The 22,398-nt window shown below is 37.6% G+C and overlaps 4 protein-coding genes across 7 annotated transcripts in view; 3 read left to right on the plus strand and 1 right to left on the minus strand.

Moving 5' to 3' along the window:
* Positions 1-3,184, plus strand: part of prel (preli-like) — a 26,608-nt gene extending 23,424 nt beyond the window's left edge. Inside the window, exons 2-5 of one of the 2 annotated variants that reach the window (XM_089853111.1) lie at positions 1,544-1,588; positions 1,670-1,792; positions 1,868-2,081; positions 2,152-3,184. In XM_089853111.1, coding sequence (XP_089709237.1) covers positions 1,701-1,792; positions 1,868-2,081; positions 2,152-2,535 — 690 coding nt within the window. In that variant the 5' untranslated portion in view covers positions 1,544-1,588; positions 1,670-1,700 and the 3' untranslated portion in view covers positions 2,536-3,184. Of the gene's footprint in view, positions 1-1,470; positions 1,589-1,669; positions 1,793-1,867; positions 2,082-2,151 lie in introns of both variants that reach the window. The other variant, XM_089853110.1, reaches the window with a different exon arrangement.
* Trc8 (TRC8 ring finger protein) lies at positions 2,961-5,430 on the minus strand. The gene is made up of 3 exons (XM_089853086.1): positions 5,040-5,430; positions 3,829-4,970; positions 2,961-3,767 (listed from the first exon to the last, which is right to left on the minus strand). Exons 1-3 carry the CDS (start codon positions 5,200-5,202, stop codon positions 3,261-3,263), a joined length of 1,812 nt encoding a protein of 603 aa, XP_089709212.1. The 5' UTR covers positions 5,203-5,430; the 3' UTR covers positions 2,961-3,260.
* Positions 5,431-6,154: 724 nt separating this feature from the next.
* On the plus strand, positions 6,155-9,168 carry Nmnat (nicotinamide mononucleotide adenylyltransferase). 2 transcript variants are annotated; one of them, XM_089853094.1, is made up of 6 exons: positions 6,155-6,609; positions 6,746-7,066; positions 7,140-7,252; positions 7,355-7,456; positions 7,917-8,071; positions 8,508-9,168. In XM_089853094.1, the coding sequence occupies exons 1-6, from the start codon at positions 6,528-6,530 to the stop codon at positions 8,698-8,700; spliced, it is 966 nt and encodes a 321-aa protein (XP_089709220.1). In that variant the 5' UTR covers positions 6,155-6,527; the 3' UTR covers positions 8,701-9,168. The 2 variants fall into 2 exon arrangements, with proteins under 2 accessions (XP_089709220.1, XP_089709221.1); XM_089853095.1 differs by having other exon boundaries at positions 6,161-6,609; positions 8,844-9,168.
* A 1,162-nt stretch (positions 9,169-10,330) lies between these two features.
* LOC149623322 (protein neuralized-like) lies at positions 10,331-22,382 on the plus strand. Of its 2 annotated transcripts, none has more exons than XM_089853090.1 (7): positions 10,331-10,514; positions 19,977-20,216; positions 20,285-20,605; positions 20,686-20,932; positions 20,996-21,411; positions 21,469-21,582; positions 21,650-22,382. In XM_089853090.1, exons 1-7 carry the CDS (start codon positions 10,481-10,483, stop codon positions 21,859-21,861), a joined length of 1,584 nt encoding a protein of 527 aa, XP_089709216.1. In that variant the 5' UTR covers positions 10,331-10,480; the 3' UTR covers positions 21,862-22,382. The 2 variants fall into 2 exon arrangements, with proteins under 2 accessions (XP_089709216.1, XP_089709217.1); XM_089853091.1 differs by lacking the exon at positions 10,331-10,514 and adding an exon at positions 12,515-13,179.
* Positions 22,383-22,398: the final 16 nt, after the last annotated feature.

A 22,398-nucleotide genomic window follows, 5' to 3' on the forward strand; every position in this document is an offset into this window, starting at 1 on the left:
AAGAACCCAGGTGGAGTACAGCGCATTTGTCCACATTGAAGCGAAGGCCATGATTAGTGGCCCAGACTTCAACAGAGTCCAAATCCGCTTGGAGGTTGGCTAAGTCTAGAGCAGATTTTATGCGATGGGAGAGTTTAGTATCGTCTGCGAAAAGCAGAACGAGCGCGGATTTCACAACAGATGGAAGTGAGTTAATAATGACGTTAAAGAGGAGGGGACCTAGGACCGAACCCTGAGGGACACCTTGCTCAACAGAAGCCCAAGAAGAATGGTGGCCCTGGAAGATTACCCTTTGTTTGCGTTGGGATAGGTAATTAGTCAACCATAACAGCGCAGTGCCAGTAATTCCCGCTTTGGATAGGGCCTCAAGTAGTTTATAGTGGGGAATGCTATCAAATGCTTTGGCTAGGTCTAGGTATATTACATCGACGCTAAAGCCATCGTCGAGCCATTTGGTCCAGTGGTGTGTAGCTACAAGTAGGTTAGTCACGCATGAGTGTTTGTGGAGAAAACCATGTTGGGCTTGGGAGAAGAAAGTATTCTTGTCGAGAAAATCTAATAATTGGTTATAAACTAAAATTTCGGCGATTTTAGGGACCTGATTGAGGGAGCTAATTGGACGATAATTAGAGACTTCAGTCTTAGAACCTTTTTTGAATATAGGTGTAATATTCGCCTCCTTCCAATGGGCAGGTAGAATACCAGAAGAGAAGGAGGCGGATATTATACGGTGAAGAGGGTGACTTAATAGGGCGGCAAAGTTGCGTAATAATAGAGGGTGGATACCATCAGTACCAGGTGATTTATCGGTTTTGAGAGTTGATAGAATTTTAAGTAGGGCAAGGGGAGAACATTCGAAATTGGCAAGGCTTTTATGGCAGGCTGAATCGGGGGGTTGGTGGAAGGGTGGGGCAGTTGGAGCAGCTACCGTGGAGGCAAAGTAAGCATTTAGTACTTCAGCATTTTCAAGATTAGTTGTGGTGAAGGTTCCAGATTGTGACTGTAATTGAAGGATGGGAAATCTGCATTTTCTGAATTTGTTAACATAGGCATAGAAGGCTTTGGGGTTTGTGGCAAATTGAGATGTGAGGATAGTTTCGTGCCTGCGCGTAGTGTTGCGGATATGGTTCGTATACAGAATTTTGGGCAGCGCCAAGGGGGCCTAAGCCGACTAAAGTACAGAATTGTGGGCGGAGTTAAGTGGTCCTAACGCCGTCAAAGTAAATCGTTAATTTTTGAAGAATTTGTTGATTTGAATGATAGAAAAGCTTAAATTCGTAACATTTTAATCATTTTTTAATTATAATTAAATGTATTTTACTCCCCATTGGTCCCCTTGGTGAAAAATAACGTTTAGGATGAAGTTTCCTCTACCGCCGTTTCACCCGACTGGGATTTTAGTAATTTCCGACCTTAGGCAACCTTAGGCACATTCGACTTTTTCTGTACTTTAGTTTCCCCACCTTTTAGGGTCCATCGAATCTGACGGTGTTAGAAACTTAGAATATGCTTGATTTACCATTAACAAGTTATGTATTTTAAGTGTTGAACAAACCGTAATTTCATCTTTGCAGCTGCTGTCGAACTGGTAAGTTTTAGTTGTATTTTAGATTATTTTTCGTTTGACCAAGGCTTAAGTTTTTCTTTGTTACTTCCGCCTTGAATATAGAACCACGCTGTCTTAACCCCTATTTGAAATCATGGTGAAATACTATTTCAACAAAGATACCTTAAACTATTCTTGGGAACAAGTTGCGAGAGCATTTTGGTCAAGATATCCTAATCCATACAGGTAGTGCTGCGCTTCCGCAATCCGCGTGAAAACAAACTTTAGGAAGTAGAAGTGAAATTATTGTGGTGTTTTCAGTTCCCACGTTCTGACAGAAGACGTTATATTCCGTAAGGTTGAGGGATCAAAACTTTATTCAACCAGACTCTTATCAAAGACCAATAGAATACCTAAATGGGGGGAACGATTTATGAGTGTTAAGGATGTTCAGATTGTCGAAGAATCTATCGTTGATGCTGAGGCAAAAACTATCACGACATATACTCGAAATATTGGGATGAGAAGTATTATGGTGAGTTGTAAAAGTTGCTCCACGCTTCAGCAAACTAACTATATAAATATTTAAATGTTAACTTGTAAAGTCATTGGAAGAACGGTGTGTTTATCGCCATAACCCTGAAAGCGGTGATAACTCTACATTGCTTGAAAGGCAAGCTTGGGTTTCATCATCCGTTTTTGGCTTTGCTACGGCTATTCAGGCGTTCGGAATTGAGAGATTTAAGCAAAATGTGTCTAAAACGAAAAAAGGATTTGTCTATGTTTTGGAAAATCTCTTTCCCAACACTCAAGGGAAACTTACTCGACAAATGGAACCAAATACTATCTTAACTGGGACCACCACCTCCTCTGTTTCCGAACGTAGTGAAAAGTTAAGAGAAACGGCTAAAAAAGCCACAGAACTGGCCAAATCAAAGGCAGTACCTTTAATGGCCGCTGCCAGTGGGGTTTCCGCTAATCGTCAGTGACGTTAAATTTCCTCGTTAGTCTCTTTCTATCACTTAAGTGAATTTTTGTACAAAAATTTAAACCATTTAATATTATTTGCAAATAGCGCAGTGAGATTGGAGTAGATAAAAAATGGGCTTTATCAGTTGTTTGCGATCTATATAGAATTTTACATCCAGTTTTATTGGATTTGTTAAATTTTGTTTTGTTTTTGAATTATTTAAAATTTAGATTGGTTGAGAAATTAGTAATTCCACGAAGAAAAAAAATCAATGAATCATTCCTTTTCAGTGAATTTAAATTCTGGTCAGCAAATTAGGCAGATGATATGAATAATAATTGAAAGCAAATTTACTATTAGCAACATAGATAAATTTTCTTCGAGTAAAAGATTATATGGTGTCAATGAAAAATCGTGAAAGTGTTTAAAAAAAAATTTAAACAATTATCAACACACGTTTTTTATTTTTTTTTCCGATAATTGTCAACAAATTAACTTAAAAAAAAAAAAACAATTCACTGTGATCATTACTTAACTACCAGTCCATAATAATGGCACAACAATAGTTATTATAAATTTAAAAAATGAAACGAAACTTTCATTGTATTTTAATTACAATCTGCTTTTTAAGTTTTGTCAATATATTTTTTTAACTTAAAACACTTTAATTACGAGATCATTGGTGATTTTGACTGTGCAAGCCCGTTTTTAAGTTCGAAAAGTAAGTATTTGACAAAGAAAAGCTTAACTAATTTCGGCATGACATAGTGGGCAAGCGTTTCGAACGTACAACCATTTTTTTAGGCAAATTCTGTGAAATAAATGAGAGCAAGGTGTAACGCAACATTTTTTAGCCAAAGATGGTGACATTTCAGCAAAACAGATAGAGCATAAGTCATCTTTTTCCTTCAACATTTCTTCATCACCCGATGGAAGTGAATCAGATTGTTGGGCCGCCTTTCTCCGGGTGGAAATGCATTTCCAACCAGCCGTCAATCTCTGCCATACATTGACGTATAAATGGGCGAGGATTAGAGAAGTATTACCCAAAGTCCAGTCAGTTTGGGTTGAAAATCCGTTGGTGCTTGGCTTATCCAAAAAGCCCACGGCTATGACGAATATTGCCAAGAGAAATTCCATAACTTTGCCCAAGGCGCGCGTATAATATACAAGATCATCCAACATTTCCCAGGGTTCCTGGCGCGTGTTATCGTACGCGAAAAGCATGTTGACAACTATTAGATCGAGGACCTGCGAAGATAAATGAAATTTTGAATTTATCTGAACCACCGCGTCTTTGGTGGAAAACTACCTGAAAAGAAGTCAAGATGCTGGTTGACAATAGGGTAATGATCCAAAAATCAATAACGTAGTATTTGTTGAATAGGTAAGCTATGTAAAAGGGGAATGCGAACAAAAATAGGCAGAGGCAATAAACTCTCAGCTTCTTGAATCCTTGATGATTCTTAGTCGTTGTCAACGTCAATAAGATTGGTTCAGTTATATCTAGCATCGACTGCATCAATGTCGAGAAGTCCAAGAACAGTATAACAGCCATGATCGCGATCTTCGTAGACATACTCAAGTTCATTAAGTCCGTTTGAAAGGAGAAGAAGACCAAAACGATCCCTTCAGCCCAGCCACTAAAAGCGGAACTTATTTCAACCACGTCGTGTTGATGAAGATGAAAAGTTCCCAACAGAAAACATTTAGTCCCTTTCAAAATGAGACGAGAGAGTCGAGAAATCACCATGGCAGTTGCTAGTAAGCTAACTGGACTGTTGCAAATATTGCTAATTATAGTAATGACCAACATAAAAGGGTTGTCGCCAGATGACCATGAAATATTCCCCGTTGTCATTTGCGTCGAATATGTCCCGTACACTAAAGCTTGTACGAGTTTGAAACTAAAATGACCTAACCAGAAAGCTACAAAGTTATTGGCGACAAAAATCTTTTTCCACAGTCGAATCAGTAAGGTTGACCACCCATTATCTTCGTATACTATAATGAGGTGTTCGTGGTAAAGTTCTTTGAGACATTTCGAGATTACAGGCGCTTGCAAATAAAAGTACTGCATTAAGCTGAAGATGACAACGGTGCCGGCGATATCATGCGCCGTGTCTAAAGTGTGTCGTGGTAAATTAAGTATCCTCGCCGTTAACGGAAGGGTAAATGCGTTGAATAATATGATATGTGGTCTTTTGTGAGCTCTTAGGGCGAAACTGGCTGTAACGCCTAAGCACACTTGAAGAATGAGTAATACGGTATGTCTAAACAAGAAGAGGCCACTCGTATCACCAATACGCTTTCTCACGTAGTCGGGTTCCAAATTGATATAGAAGGCGGATAGCAAATGGCCACCGTATAAGAGAGCGAAACTAAAGAAATGTATGTACATTGTTCTAACATTCTTTAAAGGAAGTAGAAGTAAGAGCAAGCCATGAATTAATTCTGAAAATTGTCAAAAATTGATAAGTTTCAAGAATAAAAAGACACGACGAAATATAGGCCTAGAATTACCTAAATTAGTTACTATGGCATTCCTCACATTGGTTGATTGAGGTAATGACTTGCTTCTTTCATACTGCCACCAGTCATCGATAATCAATAGACCAGGAACACGAAGTAATATCTCAAACGCCCCTTCCACATGTGTAGTACGTAGGCAATTAAACAACCACATTTTTTATTTACAATTAACTGTTATAATTACGATCTTGACACGTAATTAGGTTAGCTTAGACATGGAGAAACATTTTCGTAAAAAGTTTTGACAGTTGCACCATTTTTTCGTTATTCAATTTAGCGTGCATTAAATATGAAGGAAAGCTAATTAAATTCGAAGGTTTAAAGAAATATACATTTTTATTACCTAACACCCTTCTCAAGTTAAGCACGAATGGACCACAAACACTACCCAGAAAAGGTCACGTGGTATAGAGTAATTTCGGTTGAGAGGGGGAGTGAACTGTGTATCCCCTACGTTAGGGGCAACTTTGTACTAGAGAATACTACTTGCCCCCGGAAGGGAAGGGGAGGGGGGATATCACTAAGGTAAGAGATAGAGGGTTATGACGTTGCCGTATATGGGAAAGAAATTACTCTATTGTTGATTGACGTCTTTTCTAATTCGCGTCCTCCTATGACGTCATTTTCTCTCATCTTGCCGCTAAGTCGTGGCCGCGAGCACGCGCGATTCGTACCCCCAGAAGGGGATAATAGAAGAAGGATGACACTCTGTATCCTCTTAATGCTTTAGTTATGTAACGTCATTCTTCCCAGGCGAGGGATCCCTTTTAGTTTGCTTTCCCGCTCATCAAACTACAAATGGGCATCGCACCGTAAGGTGAATTCTATAATTGTTTGGCACTAAATCCCCAACAATCATCCCACAAACCTCGTCTTGACGTGGGACAAAAATGCGCAAGCGCGTCTTGCCAAATATTTAAACGCTAATAGAGTTACGATGAGGGAACTATTTATCGTGTATGTGATTCGTTTTAGTAACCTTGCTCTAAATGATGCGATGTTGGGAAGAGTGACGTTACACTTACCCCGCTTTGTGGTACACTTCTCTCGGAGAGAAGTATTATATACTTCTGGTACCCCACATCCCCTATCCTATGATCCCAGATCCCCTCCACCACTGGCACTCGGACCGGTCGATTGGGTCGAATCGATAACCTCATTTGACTTTTGATCCAGACATTGCGTCATCATGTGAAATTGTGTTTTGTCCGTTAGTCATTTGGCCCAGAAAGAATATATAAGCGTTGATATTTAACGATTAACCTAAATATCAGAGAAACTTTTAAAAGTCCGGCCATATTAAATCCTGCCTTGAAACCGCTGGAACCTGCAGGCTGCTGCAGAGCCAAGACAAGTGCGATGTAAGACAGTTTAACCCCTTGACATAATCGATAGTAATCTACTGGAGTACCGGGCTATTTTCCTTTGAGGAATACCGCGTTTTTTTGGGAACAAACAGTTTGAAGTCTGTCATTAAACATGAATAATCAACCAAGCAGAGTTGTTATAGTCGCTTGTGGCTCTTTCAATCCTGTTACAAATCAACATCTACGTAATTTTGGTATGTTTCATTAGTTTTTATTATAGGGTAATGGCAGTCCGCTGCCTTCGACTGTATTAAGCTCTATGGGGAAATAACATGGGGTGCCATTAGTCTATTTAAATCGTCATTAAAACGTAATTAATGTTGGTTACAGAGCTAGCCAGAGATTGTTTACATCAAACTGGCTTGTACAAAGTTGTTGGGGGGATTATATCCCCCGTCAATGATGCCTATGGCAAAAAAGATTTGATATCTTCCAAACACAGATGCGCTATGGTTGAATTAGCTCTTAGATCCAGTGATTGGATCAAGATTGATACTTGGGAGAGTGAGCAAGAAACTTGGCTCGAAACTGTCAAAGTTTTGGATCACTTACAAAACTCCTTGAATTCAAATTGCAACAAATACGCTTTCAATAATAACTCTGATTCTGCCATTCCTAAAAAAGCCAGATTAGATCTTGATAACATTAATTGTAAGTTGTTTTCAAAGTTTTTATAAATTAAATGACGTCAATTTAATCAAGGTTTTTAATTATTTTAAACAAGCTATGCATCATAACAAAATGTGGGATATGAGTCAACCCGTTCGAATTAAGTTTTTATGTGGTGCTGATCTATTAGAGTCCTTTAACGTTCCCGGTCTCTGGAAAGAGGAAGATGTAAGAAATTAATTAATTAAATAGTAATCTAGATCATTATTTAATTTAATTTAATTTAATAAAAAATAAATAATAAATAATAAATAATGAACATTATTTTAGATTTCAGAAATTGTTGGCAGATTTGGTTTAGTAGTTGTAACGAGAGAGGGATCTAATCCTATGAGGTTTATTTATGAATCTGACCTCTTAACTAAATTCCAGGTAGGTTGAAACTAAGCTAAATCAGAAGGGGATAATAGAAGAAGGATGACACTCTGTATCCTCTTAATGCTTTAGTTATGTAACGTCATTCTTCCCAGGCTCCCCCTTTTAGTTTGCTTTCCCGCTCATCAAACTGCAAATGGGCATCGCACCGTAAGGTGAATTCTATAATTGTTTGGCACTAAATCCCCAGCAATCATCCCACAAACCTTGATTGTCTTGACGTGGGACAAAAATGCACAAGCGCGTCTTGCCAAATATTTAAACGCTAATAGAGTAATGATGAGGGAACTATTTATCGTGTATGTGATTCGGTTTAGTAACCTTGCTCTAAATGATCTGATGTTGGGAAGAGTGACGTTACACTTACCCCACTTTGTGGTACACTTCTCTCGAAGAGAAGTATTATATACTTCTGGCTAAATTAATCTTAACTCGGATTAAAATTTAATTATTTTAGAACAATATTCATATTTGTACTGAATGGATCTCTAATGAAATTAGTTCCACTCACATTAGAAGAGCATTACGACGTGGTTTGAGCGTAAAATACTTAATTCCTGATCCGGTGATCAATTATTGTAAAGATAATGGATTATACAGTGAAATGGAGAAGTAATTATCATTTTATATACCCTTTAAATTAAATTAAAAATCCAAAAATTCCTAATGAATTTAGGTTCAATTTGCACCCTTTTAATTAAGTTTTCTTCAAAATTTAAATTTTGCATTTCACACCAATTTTCTTTTGCGTAAAATTTATTTCAATTATTAATTAAAGATCCTGTTATTATAGTTTTTTTAGTTTCTCTCTGAAAATGTTTTCTTCTTCTTTCTGTTAAAATTATAGTTGCCGTTGTATTTGCCAACCTAATAGAACAAAAAAGATCAAATCAAATTCTAATTTATTCTTAATTCTAACTAGTGAAATTTGGGTTTGATAATTGATAACGAGTCTTTTCTCCTCTTCCCCCCTTTTTCTCTTAAAAAAAAAAAATCAAATGCTTACGCCAAATTTATTATTTGGCTTGGAATTTTGGACAATTTACAGTAAGTATAATTGTTCTTGTTTTCTCACTCCGTCTCCGAATTATGATTATCAACCAATGATGGGAGAAGAAACTGATTTCTATCAACCTTCTAAAAATTTAACCGCTGTTCATTCAAGCGTTAACACTCCCAAATTATTTGTCACACCGGCTGTGCAAAATGATGTAGATTCTGAGCAAGAAACTGCCGTTTAAAAATATACTAAAACTTAACTATAAGCTATAAGATACTTTAGAAATTTTAAATTTGATCGCACAATATAACTCGTTCTTCACGCAATTCTACCAATAAAAGGAAACGCTACTTAAAACTTTGTTTCATTTTAAATTATCTTTAGGAGGTGATCATTCCATACTGGAATATTTACTTCAAGCTCTCGGTTGCGGCAGAAAAGCAACTGCGATTATGAAAAATGTTCCTGTAAAATTTGGAACTAACTTAAACCATTTTTCAGCGTCCTTGTAATTAAATATATTAATTACGATTTAATTAATATTTTAAAAAAATTAAATATTCAAAATAATAATTATACTGTGTATAAGCTCTTAAAAAAATTTTATTCTGAAAAATAGTGCTGTAATTGTTATTTATTTAATGAATTGTTAATATTTATCATGTTTCTAAAATAATTAAAATTAAGCGCTGTAGTGTCAATTTGCAAATATTTCAGATTAATAATTTTTTCCCCCATTTATATTAGTTAACGGCAGTGTGAACTTTTTCCGTACGGAAATAGCGCTAGGAGGCCAGCGAACTGCCACTACTTGAAAAGTTCCCACGAGTAGTTACCGCTACCGTAAATAGATGGCGATGGTGTTGGTAAAAAGAAAAAGAGTATGCAAACTAGGCCCTGATTTTTTTACGTCACCTAACGTCATCCGCCTGCTATGGTTCAACCACCTTCGTAGAGATACAGGAGGAACAGTTGAATTTTCAGCGTTGAGTAGGGCTCTTTGGTTGAACCCCTTTTCATGTGCGATAGGGTGAATTACTGGTGGCGCCTCTACACGCGGAGAGTTAAACGAAATATTACCATAAGTAGAATAATAATAATAATTACTAAGCGTAGTCAGTACTTGGACGTTATATATATAATTAATTTTTATTAATTTCCGTATTATGTAATGGAGGAAAAGTGTTAGTCGTAGGATGCAGAGCATGGATAAAGAATGCGCGTGAGGAAATTTGTTTTCACTCTACAGGATAGGCAACTCCCTATCTCCGGCGACAGCTTATTCTGTATATACTCTGTTACAACATCCGTTGTCAGCACGCGCAAATATATTTCTCTATGGAACGTAGCTTTGTACGTGCTGTCAAGAGACAAAAAACTTCAGGATTTAAAATATCCGCGAGTTTTTATCTCGAGTGCACGGACCTCTAGGCCTTAGTTTCAAATACGTGTAGTAGGCTGTAGGTAATTTCACACGTATTTGAAACTAAGGCCTAGAGGTCCGTGCACTCGAGCTAAAAAACTCGGGGATATTTTAAATCCTGAAGATCCTGAAGTTCTTTGTCTCTTGACAGCACGTACAAAGCTACGTTGCATAGAGAAACAGCTTTGAGCGTGCTGACAACAGATGTTGTAACAGAGTATATACAGAATAAGCTGTCGTTCGAGATAGGGAGTTGCCGATCCTATAGCGTGAAAACAAATTTTCTCACGCGCATTCTTTATCCATGATGCAGAGGTTCAAATTTTATAACTACTGCATTCGTCGATAGGGCTCGCTACGTACCATTCACCCTATCATACACGCGAAGGGGGGATTGAAATTTCCGGCGCAAAAAGTGGCTAGACTCGCTTCGCAATAGTTTGGCTAGTAGTCTTAATACATGTAATGTCTATGACCACCTTTGTGTGGACAAACGGTTTCTATTGTTTTGCGTTATTTTGATTTGTTTTTCGTGTGATAATTAATCGGAATGGATTAATTGTGCGTGATTTAATTGAATGTATGAGTTTGCCAAGCGATGGGATCCAATACTAGTCTTCTTAGTCGAAGCCGTGAGTAATTTTCCAATGTTGTTATTATTATTTTGTTTGAACCAAGGCTTAGTAGTAATTCTTTACTCTGTTACCTTGGAGGGGGGCCCTACTTATTCAACGCGTGAGCGTAACCCCGCTGAGATTGGAATGTTGATTTGAGTGTACGTGTAGATTTTCGAGAAAAGGATAAGCCGTCATTTATATCTGCATTTAAGTTAATTTTAAAAGATTTAATGACAATGCCATATGTTTCGGATAATTTGAGACCTTGGAAACTATTTCGGAAATCACATAGGGGGCCTAATTATAAAACTTGTGGGTCGTTTTAAGTAATATTTGCACGTGATGTACTGACGTTTGTCATTTGAAATATTGGTTTACTAGTCTGGTAAACAAACAATACAATACAATATAAAGAAAGAAGATGATTGCAATACGATCTTTTATCTCAACCTACTCTAATTCCATTGGGAGAAGTGCAATTTTCTCTAATTTAAATTTGAATAGGCATAGCTCGCAACAAAAGAAGCCCCTTCCCTCCCTTATCCTCTCTAATCGTATCCTCTGTTTCCCCTATTTCGTTTTCATTCATACATTTCATACAATGTCAAAAAGGAGAGGGAGATTTTGAGGGAACAAATAATCCTGAACAATTCTGAACGGTGCTGAGAGGAAGTTCCCTTTTGTAGAAATTAAAAAAAAGGTACAGCGCGCGGAAAAAGCGGATGTCGTAGCTTTATCGCCCCTTCCTCCCTTCTCGAAAAGGTAACACCCCAATCCCCCCCTCTACGTTCTACTTCCTGTTACTTTTGAATCCTCGCGAGAAAAATTAGGAAAAAAAATCGACCAAGAAAATAGTCAAAAACAGAACAGAGGTATAGCACGCTTCACTGGTTGCCAATAAATGAAGGAAATTTTACTATGGGGCAGTCTTTAATTAAAACACTGGGTCCCGTATTGTACAATAATGAACCAATTTAATTTTTGTGGAATTTTTAAATTGGATGGGGATCGGGTTAAATATTTAACCAAAAAATTTTGAAGAGTGGTGGAAATTGGTCTAACAAACCAAACTCTTAATTGGTCTTAAATTAAGATATTTTCTTTAAGAAACTCTTAATTGAGGTCGATATGGTGTACTCGAAATTAATACCCCATACTAAACGCCTTTTCAAGACCGCGCAATATAAATATTGTAAAAGTCACATCCGTTTGTAAGGCTAAACGGCGTACAATATTATATTATCACCCCCGCGTAATATTATGTAAACGAAAATGCGAAAAATCGCGTAAGCATGTTTCCGGGGCCCACAAAAGTATAAATACTAAGGCGTTTTTCTCGTTTCTTTTTAATTTCCAACATAATAGGACCTTATCCCCTCCCTTATTTGTCCCTTAATCTAAGCTATTGTCACAGAAAACATTTTTAGGCGGGAAGACGTCCGTTACCGCGCCAAAAAAGTCCCAAAGTCCAGGTGGTAGGGAAGCACACTCTGTTGATTTTTTAGGCCTAAAATATAATTTTTTTTTTTTTTTTTACACAAATTTTGCCTCGACCACAAAGAAAGACTTGTATAGCGATATAGAAAGATTAAGCTTCAAGAATGACCGAAAAATTAGCTACTTTACGATCGTGTTAAGAGCAGTTTACAAGATCAATAAATTAAAGGTGCAAGCCTAGGACAAACTTTACTTTCTGAGATTTATCTTAATTACAGTTCTGTCAGAAGCGTCGTGACTCTAGATTAATCTAAATCAGTTTAAACGGTCATCTCATTCGTAATGTAATACACGATCAAAACCGGATTTCTTAACCTCTCTAAATGCCGGCACGCGCCATAATTTCCCGCCCGTTTTGCTTTCCCCCCTCTGGTATCCTTAGCTCTTTCATCTTTTCCCGTCCCCCGTCTATGGATCCCTGAATCCGGAGGCTGGAGAGCCCTCTCCGGGACTCTCTCTCTCTCTCTCTCTCTGGACTCTGCTCCCAGCCAGATATTTCAGAGAAAATGCTCGGAGAGATGTATTGGCTTCAGTAACTCTCAGTTGTCCTAGGACTGTTGGAGGCAGAGCGCGCTAAGACTTTCTCCTCGTGTATCTCGGTTAATTTGAAAGTACAGTGATAGTATTTATTTTAGAATTAGGCTTAACCTAACTTAGAGATATCTAATAGACCGTAATACCTTTTTTTCTCGCGCGAGAAGTAAAAGTGAAATAATACAGGATTCATAGATGAGGTGTTTTACTAGCGGTTTTCTACCAACTGTGGGTGCGGTTTTTTTTTTTCGTGCACCATGGACTTTTTTCCACAGTCTTTCATTAATTTTTTTAGAAAGTTACTAGGCATAGAAACCTAAAGCTTCGCGGACGTATAGCCAAGTTGTTTTTTTGACGAGTGGGTGTACAGATATATATATATTTTTTTAACTCCAAAAATTATAATTTCGTTCTCTTATTGGGTGCGCGCGATTCGGCGGCCTTCAGGGGTCCAAAAGAGACAGCTGACGCGCATTTCACTTCGCCGTTCGATAACCATAGGGTCAAATTGACCCGGTTCAATCGATATTTGACATTTGAACTTAAACGCCATTTAAGTCGAAAGAATCAATTTGATTTTAGACTGTCCGACAGTGATTTTGAAAGTACTTTTACGAAATGAAAGTTTTGAAGAAAATCAAGCGATTTGGTAAGATTTTTCTTTGATTTTAAGGTGGATTTTACTTGTTAGGCAGCCATTTTCTTCTGTAGACTATTTTTAGACGTCAGTTTTAGACTAAATTCAACCGTAATGGTGAAAATATTTTTTTATATATATTATTGGCCAATTCGGTCTTAGTTTAAACATGGCTACAATTCTCACTATATTTTCTATGTTTTCCCTATATATTTAAGCCTTTCCTTTATTCCCCTATAAATTCATTTTCCCAAGGGTTATTTCCTTTAACGGTATTAATTATAAATGACGCGATTAAATATGAAAGCAATTAATAATTTTCCATCGCAAAAAAAACGAACCTTATTTTATTAATTTATATAAACATAATTAGTTTATGTTTTAAGAAATAATCGATTTTTTAACTTTGCACTTAAATTATTATACGCTAAAAACTTGAAATTTTGTATAATTTTTAGTCGTTTAAAATTCCAAATTTCAAACTTGAAAAAAAACCCCTAAAACCGAACGAAAGGGTGCTAAAATAAATTTCTAGTGGGTGTAACCGTACAACGATGATTCAAACATCCAAAGTTCCCTTTTAAAGGCGGATATTTCTAAATATTTGGTGACTTCAAAAGCTTAAGCCTGAAAATCGTACAACTACGGTCGTGAATGGATTTACTCCTCTCCCAGGAGTGTCCCGCGTGTGTCCCATGATACTATCCCGGCTTAGAGCGGCTATAGGGATGGGCGGATGTGGCCCAAAAACAGGAAGTTACCTTTGTTCCGCGCCGTTCTCCTTCGTAAGAACGTAACACCTGGTTTCCTCTCGCTGACTGCACCACCAAGCCGTGGGTTCCCCGAGACAGCTAAGGTTCGGTAGCTAAAACATAATTTCCCGCTGACTTTTTAGGCGCCCAAAAATACGACGGAAGTGTCGCTATGTTGGCTTATTTTATGGGAAAATTATTCCTCAGTCGTGCCTTAATAGGTACAATCATTCTAAGATGGTTACGATCATCGCTTCGACTCTTTGACTTGAGAGGAACTGAAATAGCTCGAAATTAAGATGGATCCTTTAATCCGCGAATACGTTAACTTATTTACCAGAATTATTAGAGATTAATATATCATTAATCATAAAAATGGAGCAATAATGTCAAGGGTTCTTCACTTAAAAACTAAGATTAAAGTTTGACATCGTTTATTATTGCTCAAGGTATTTTTTCACTATAGATAGTTTCACACATGGAGGATTCATACCATTTACACCAGGAGGACAGGCTACCTGGAGGACAAAAGCAGACTGGTTTTTGTCCTCCAGGTAGCCCGGCCTCCTGGTGTAAATGGTATGAATTCTCCATGTGTGAAAACTATATATATCTTAAACCAGTGAAACTTGTTACTAAGTCCGCGTATTGTTAAATTAGTCCATTAGAATATTTTTGGGTGTCATTGATGCCTGATTTTATTAAAAGGAACCCTTTGTTTGGTTGAGAGAGGCAGACTATGTTCTTCTCTCCCTTACAATACCATTTTAGTTTCGCGTTTCGATCTCCCTTGAAGTTATATCTAAATCATTTGAGCAATAAAGAAAAAAAATACGTTAATTTCCCGCCTTTTCCACATTCATAGAACCATAGCTTTTCCCACCAAAATTTGTCGTTGAAACTCATTGAATCATGCGATTACACTTACCCCAATGTCATTCAAGTGCTCTAACCATAACCATTAAAACGAACTCTGAAAAGAAAGCCTTTTAGTGACTGACAAACTAAGACTTCGCTATTAATCATTAAATTCTACAATTCACCAATGAAATTTTATACTAAATACCTCGATACAATCCAATTATCCAGTCCCGTATACAAATGACAACTAATATAAGACCTGTCAACTTATGGTAGTACCAAGAAGTGATATCTAGTTTATTAGGGAGAAGGTGTAAGATGCCCAAGTATTCGCGCGCCATAGTCCCAGTCGATCCCCCTTCCAAAATACAAGGGGGACGTAAAAGGATTCCGGGCTATTTCGCCTCTCCTCAGTCGGAAAATACTTAATTTCCGTCATTCGCGCTGACGTGAGTTTTCAAGAACCAATGAGATGCTGGTTGTAATTTAGAGGCGGGGATTAACTCTGGGTCTACGTTTGGACTGGAGATAAAGCTGGAAATGTGTCGAATTTATACCTTCTCCCTAATAAACTAGATATCACTTCTTGGTAGTACTATTAGCGTATTCAGGAATTCATAGAGCAGAAGAAATCTTACGTATTCTTGGCGTATCTAATATCACTGTGTATGAAATTTGGAATTCATTATTTATTACGTTTCGTTATGTCGTTGTTACGCAATGGAATATTTTTTGTATGTCGACAAAGATTTTTTGATATCGGAGAAAAGATAGCATCCTGTTAAAATCTGTTAGACGGTCGTTTAAAATGGCTGAAAAAAATCAGGAAATAGCATTTGGACAGAGAGATTCGTAGCATCTGTTTTGTCATAATCATCGCAGATGGCTTGTATGTACCAAAACCCTTCTTTACCAAGGGGTCGGAAATTAACTCTTGAAAAGATTTACCATCTTATCTCGAGTATTAACTCTTCGTGAAAATACATCCCATTTATTTTTATTATTATTCACGCAAATTGGGACGATATATTACCAGATTATTTTGATTTTAAGATTACAAAATTGTAGAAAAAAAGTCTGAATGATTTCGCAAATGTCATACACTCGGGATTAAATAATTAAATATCCCTCACCTCCATCTGTCTTTTCAACATCTTTCTTTCACGTTTTTATGAATGAATGAATGAATGAATGAATGAATGATCCTTGAGCTAATTTACATATAGAGAAGGAGGCGAGAAGAGGGCTGGAAATAGGATTTCAAAATAATGTTTTTTTTTAATATATCACAGTTCTCTCTGCTATTTCTTCTACCATATTTTCGAAACTGGTGATTAATTTTGATTGGCATTAGCTACTTTTAATGTAAGGGTTTTTAATAGTTACCATTTTAGTCTTAATTCAAATTGTGACAAAATAGCCCAAAATTGGGCCCAGGGGTGTACTGGATCAATTGCAGTGTTGCCATCGGTCAGGAGAAACCTGGAAAATTCATGGAATTCCAATCTGAAAATTTCGTGGCAACCTTGAGTTGAAAGGTTATCTTCCAGAAATAAACCAATTAACGTAAAAGTAGTTTTTCTCAAAATTTAATCAAACCTAAAGTGCTTTCAATCGACGTTCATGCGGCTAGTACCAACCCTTCCGCTATCTTGTTATGACTTTTTTTTTTTTTTTTTTGTTCCGTTTGAGGGTGACGAGCTAGGGCTTGACAAGCCTTACAGCTCCATAGGGAGGAAATGGGGGGCTAGGAAGAGGAGGGTGTGAAAAGTAATTTTTTGAGGCCTAATTTAAATTTTGTTAGGGACGTTAGGGAGGCGAGGTCTGAGGGTAGGGCATTCCATAGGGGAATGGACCGTCGAAAAAACGAGTGCTTCAGCGGGTTTTTACGCGAGGGAGGTAGGAAGAGCTTGAAAGAATGACCCCGGGTGGCATGGTTTGACGGGGCGCGCGAAAAATATTTTTGACCATTTGTGTGTAGTATACGAAACAGGCTGATAAGGTCAAGATAGGCCCGCCGATTGGACAATGGAACCCAGCCCAAAGAGGAAAGCCTAGATGATCGCGGGAGGTGACGTAGATTACACGGAATTTTTGACGCTCGACCTAGGACACTATTTAGCTGACGGATATCTTGGGCTTGATAAGGGTTCCAAAGTTGGCTACCAAATTCTACAATGGGGAGAATATAACTTGAAAATAGACGTGTCATGAGTGCATTAGAAATTTTGGGGAAATTTGCTTTAATGGTCGCAAGCAGGCCGTTGGCACGACTACAGGTTTTTGTAATATGGGAATGGAAGGTGAGATTGTGCGAGATGTGTACACCCAAATCGCGACATTCATTAACACGCCGTATGTTTTGACCGCCTAGAAAGTAAGGGGACTGGAGAGCAGTGTCGACTTTAGATCGTTGGATTTGCAGTACCATTGATTTCTGGCCGTTAAAGGCCAGACCATTTACCTTGGACCAATCCTCAAGGCGGCTCAGGTCAGATTGGAGGAGGTTTACATCATCATATGAACGTATGACGCGATATAGCTTAAGGTCATCAGCAAAGAGGCATAAATGGGAGACTAGATTATCGGGAAGGTCATTAATAAATATAAGAAATAGCAGGGGCCCAAGAACGCTCCCCTGGGGGACACCACTAGTTACGGGAAGGGGTTTGCTTAGACAGTTGCCAACCCGAACCGATTGGGTTCTGCGCGTTAGATAGGACTCAATCCAACGATATATGTTGTTGTGTATGCCTAAAGCGTGGAGTTTGGCTAGGAGTCGCGTATGAGGCACAGAATCAAAGGCCTTAGCTATGTCAAGGTAAATGATATCAACCCTATGGCCTTCATCGTAAGCACGAAACCAATCGTAAAGGGCACATAAGAGATTAGACTCAACAGACCGGTTGTTAAGGAATCCATGTTGGAATATACTAAAGTGCGGGGTGACAAATTCTAAAAGAGGGGCGCGGAGGCATTTTTCAAATACTTTACAAATAGTCGAAGTAAGGCTAATAGGCCTATAATTGGCGGCGTCACTTCGGCTACCCTTGCCTTTAAAAATAGGGGTAATATAAGCCGGTCTATAGTTCGGTCTATTTCAGAGTAAATTCAGCCGTAATTTTATTCAATTGATGTTGACTTTGTGTGACGTAAACCAAAACAAGTACTCGAGAAAAAATAAAGTTAATTTTTCTGGGAATGAAACTTGGCTTTAATGAATAGAATTTCTAAGAACAAAAATAAGTTCTCGTTTCAAAAACGCGGGCTAGAAAATACAGACGAAATGTCGTAGTAGGAGTTCAGTAGATCCAGTGGGTGTCAATTTCAAATTTATCTAGATTTTTCTCTCTCTCAGAGCCGAATTGTCTAGGGCTTACTTTTACCCTTTAGTATATGAAAATATTAAATGATATCAAGTTTTTCTACGAACCCCTACGCGATAAAAGACCCTAGTTTTGCCCAATAATGAAATTTTTGTGGAATTGAAATTTCGAAAAACACTTTTGAATTTCTTTATCTTCTTGCTAGCTTTTGAGTTCCTTCTCTTAGACTAATCGCTAACAAAACAAATTTTTTGATAAGACTATTATACGAGGTCATTCAATGTCGATTCGATGGTAATTAGTTGTAATTTTGTTACTTCGAGTTTATTGCACTTTTAGGATAGTAAGATGATCTTTTTATCAATATGTTGGGTGTGTTTCTAAAGATAATCTGTTTGTAGCTAGTAGAATATTTGCAAATATTTTGCGTCAGTTTTCACACACACAAAAAAAATAATTACCATAAATTTGACAATGAAAACCTCGAAAGTTCTGTCATTTCATTTGTTACATAAAGGGCAAATCTACCCACAGCACGTTTTGCGTCAATAGTTGTTATCTTACCGATTTTGGCGCAGTCCCATCTCTAATCATTTCATGTCACCCTAAAATGGAATTTACTTTAAACTTGACCTTTAGTTTGGGTTTTTTTTTTTTTTTCGCGGATTTCTTTATTAGCTTAAAGGTGTAAATCACGTCGCAACCCCTAAACTTGGCCAGCTGAAAAATTATTAAATTCAGTGTATGTTTCCTCTTCGCCCTTCCTTCCTTCAACCACTTTTGAAATTGACATCTTTACGATTGCTTTGGGTTGATTTTATTTTGTTGGAGCCCCTCTCGTACAGGGCAGGCTGAATTCTATTTCAGTGTTTGACAGGCCATTCTTTTGTACTTACCGGCTTTTACTTTGACGTGTTTAAACAAACCCTGTTAATTTATCAGCGCAAATTTCCACACTTTAACTTTCTTCCTTTATGGCCCGGGCTTTTCGTGTCGTGATAAACCTTCATTTAATATTTATTTTTGGAGCCAACGGGGCCGGGATGGGGGAAGCTAAAACAGCTAGCGCACAGACGTTTAATAGACGTGCTAATTTATTATGCACGAGCTTGTTTGTAGGTAAGGCCCGGATCAAAATGTAAAGTGCTCTCTATATTCCGAGCCCAAGATCGTAAATCGATTCGAAACTGCAACTGCTAAACTTTCAGATTAGAATTCAACATTTTTCAGTCTTTGAAGGGGTGAATTTTTACAGGAAGAAAGCGGTATTTTCTTTGTTAAAATCTATTAGTTCTAAGGCTGGACTTTACTATAAAAATATGAAGGATTTTGTTTTGGCTTTTGGAAAATGGAAATACCCTGTTATCTAGATTGGCGTATTTTAAGTCGAGATTTTCTATCGGTTTTATTTCTCGGCCGATTTGGTTTTTTCCAAATGAGTCATGATAAAACTTTAACTCGTGATTTTTATTTTAGTAGTTCTGGTTAGTTTAACTTTTGGCGTTTCTGTTGAACTGTGTAGTGCTGACAAAGGTTGCTCTGAACTTTTTTAAAAGAGTATTGGCAGTGACTAGCCTTCGAGTGTAGTACCGTCTATGGGAAGATAACACGGAGTGCCCCTACTACCTACATTTTGAATCCTATATTTTGACTTTTACGAGTTCGTGTACAACTGTACATATCGATTTTCTCGCGTTGAATGAAAGTGAAAGTTCGTTTCTAATTCGGGAAATAAATAAAAATTTAAACAGCGTATTCTCTCGTTTAATGAAACTTTAGATAGACATACGTATTTATATTTTGCACTAAATTATCGAGACGTCTTTGAAAGAAACGGGGTGTTTATGTATATTTTTGCATTAATTTTCAGCTTCTTCCCAGTCTCGTAGCGGTCACAATTCTGGCTCTCTAAACAGTGGTCTTCCACCAATTAATTTCCACGCTGTTCACGGTGAAAATATTGGACTTTCGCGTGATGGAGCCGTAGCTAGACGAACGGATAGTTTTTGTAAAGGCATCGCTTTTACGAATCGACCCGTTAAAGTTAATGAAAGGATTTACTTGAAATTTGTTGAGACTTCGACTAGTTGGAGCGGGGCTCTACGTTTCGGTTCGTCGAATATTTCTTCCACCCTTTCATTAAGTCGGAAATAAAAACAAAACTGTTTTCCGTGGTAGGTTTTACGTCCGTAGACCCCAGTCACTCTCGAAATGGTCTTCCAAAATACGCTTGTCCCGATTTAACAAATAAACCGGGACACTGGGCCAAAGCTTTGGGCGAACGTCAAGCCCAAAGAGATTCCATCCTGTTTTACTTCGTCAATGAAACGGGTCACGTTCACTACGGGATTAATGGAGAAGAGAAGGGGATCTTTTTCGATGGAGTTAATACTAGTTCCCCTTTATGGGGAATGGTTGACGTCTATGGGAATACAGTGGCTGTTGAATTAGTTACTCCTAGTATAACGCAACCGAATAATTTGAGGCACTCTTCCTCTGGTAGGTCTTCTCATTCTGTCGGGTAACTTTGGTCCGACAAAAAAAAAAGAGTACAACTAACTAAAACTGTAAAATCTTAGAAAATTCTCGGCAGCTTTTGAACAATCATCGCAGCCCGAGTAGTGTTTACCCTACTACACCCGAACCAGTAACTAATGAACCAGATCTGAACAGACTATCCTTACGTCTGTCGTCTCTCAATATCGACCAATTAGATAATATTCAAGCTGAAAACTCTCTACCAATTAGAGTGTACCAAAACGCGCAATTTAACCCACTACCGTTCCATAAAACGAAAGGTTCCAATGTCTTCCTATCCAATTCGGGGTAAGTTCATCTTTCTGTCATTTTGGAGTTGTAACCCTGACCTTTGATCTTTAAACGAACCAGGGTCGTCGCTGAACGAAGCGACAGTCACTATTGCCAGGGGTACGTTTTCACTGGGCGTCATTTAAGGTTGGAGGAACGTTTGGTAGTTCAGATACTCAAGACGGAACGTTCTTACGTTGGAGCTTTGACTTTCGGATTGACCACTTGCGATCCGTCTACTCTGAATATCAACCAACAAGAGCTACCGGATGATCCTGATATGTTACTGGACCGAAGGGAATACTGGGTTTTGAGGAAAGACGTCGCTGAAAGTCCTCAGAAAGGCGACGAACTGGCTTTCGTCATTCGCAACACTGGTGAAGTACAATTTGCAAAGAATCATCAACCTCTCAAGACAATTATGCACGTGGACCAAACCCAACAACTTTGGGCTTTCTTTGACCTTTATGGCAACACTTTAAAGATTAAATCACTGGGTAAGTCTACCTCGAAAAATAAGTCTGGAAGATTTTGGTCTAATAAAAATTATGTAGGCGTAACTTCGAGTGACTGCTCAACTACAACCACCCACCGTTTACAACGAAGCCAAACTTTAGATCCTAGCTCCACTAGTTTTTCAGACAATTCCGCCAGTTCAATATCAGATGGTAAGCTATTTTCTTTATTCAATTACCTTCCTGAAAACTGTCTTCAATGATGTCGAATCTTCATTAGGTCAAGTAAATAATAGCTCCGATAGCGGAGTAGGAACCAATAACGAATGCACACTCTGCTTTGAGCGAGTTATTAATTGCGTCCTCTACGATTGCGGCCATCTATGCATGTGCTATCAATGCGCACAAATTCAATGGAAAAATCCTCGAGGAGGCTTTTGTCCAATTTGTCGTAAAGCTATCAGAGATGTTGTCAGAATTTATCGCACGTAGACTATAACTGGCGGGGGATCAATTTAAAATTTAAATAAACCAGGGTTTTAAATAGAAGAAAGTTTTCGGCTCATCAAAACTGATCAAAGGGAATTTAAATAATTTAATTAAAATTATAATACTGGTAAAACAAATTAAAATTAGCTTTAAAAGATTAAAAACTTATATATAATGCAGGAGAATGTTAGTTTTAGGGCTTTCTATGAAAAATATTTAAGATCTAATTAACATCTACCAGGATAATCATGTAAAATTTTTGCGTGTGTGTTATTTACTATATAGATTTCAACTTACAAGATGTGTTTTTAATTTACTTCCTAAAAATTCTTAATAACTAGTCAACAGAAATTTCTCTTAAATTAAATTTCTGAGTAATATTTAATTATTTTTTTCCTCATACGGCTATCGGACTTCCCCCCCCCTCCCCTCCCCGCTTTAAAATGTATATAAATGAAATAATAATTTTTTGTTTTGAATAACTTTTATTAAATAAAAAATGACGGGGGATATTAAAATTTAAATTTGATATCATCTTCA

Source organism: Phalangium opilio, unplaced genomic scaffold, assembly GCF_054372755.1.
Source record: "Phalangium opilio isolate 3A_F unplaced genomic scaffold, DU_Popi_V2 ptg000113l_1, whole genome shotgun sequence".
In the NCBI taxonomy this organism is placed as follows: domain Eukaryota; kingdom Metazoa; phylum Arthropoda; class Arachnida; order Opiliones; family Phalangiidae; genus Phalangium; species Phalangium opilio.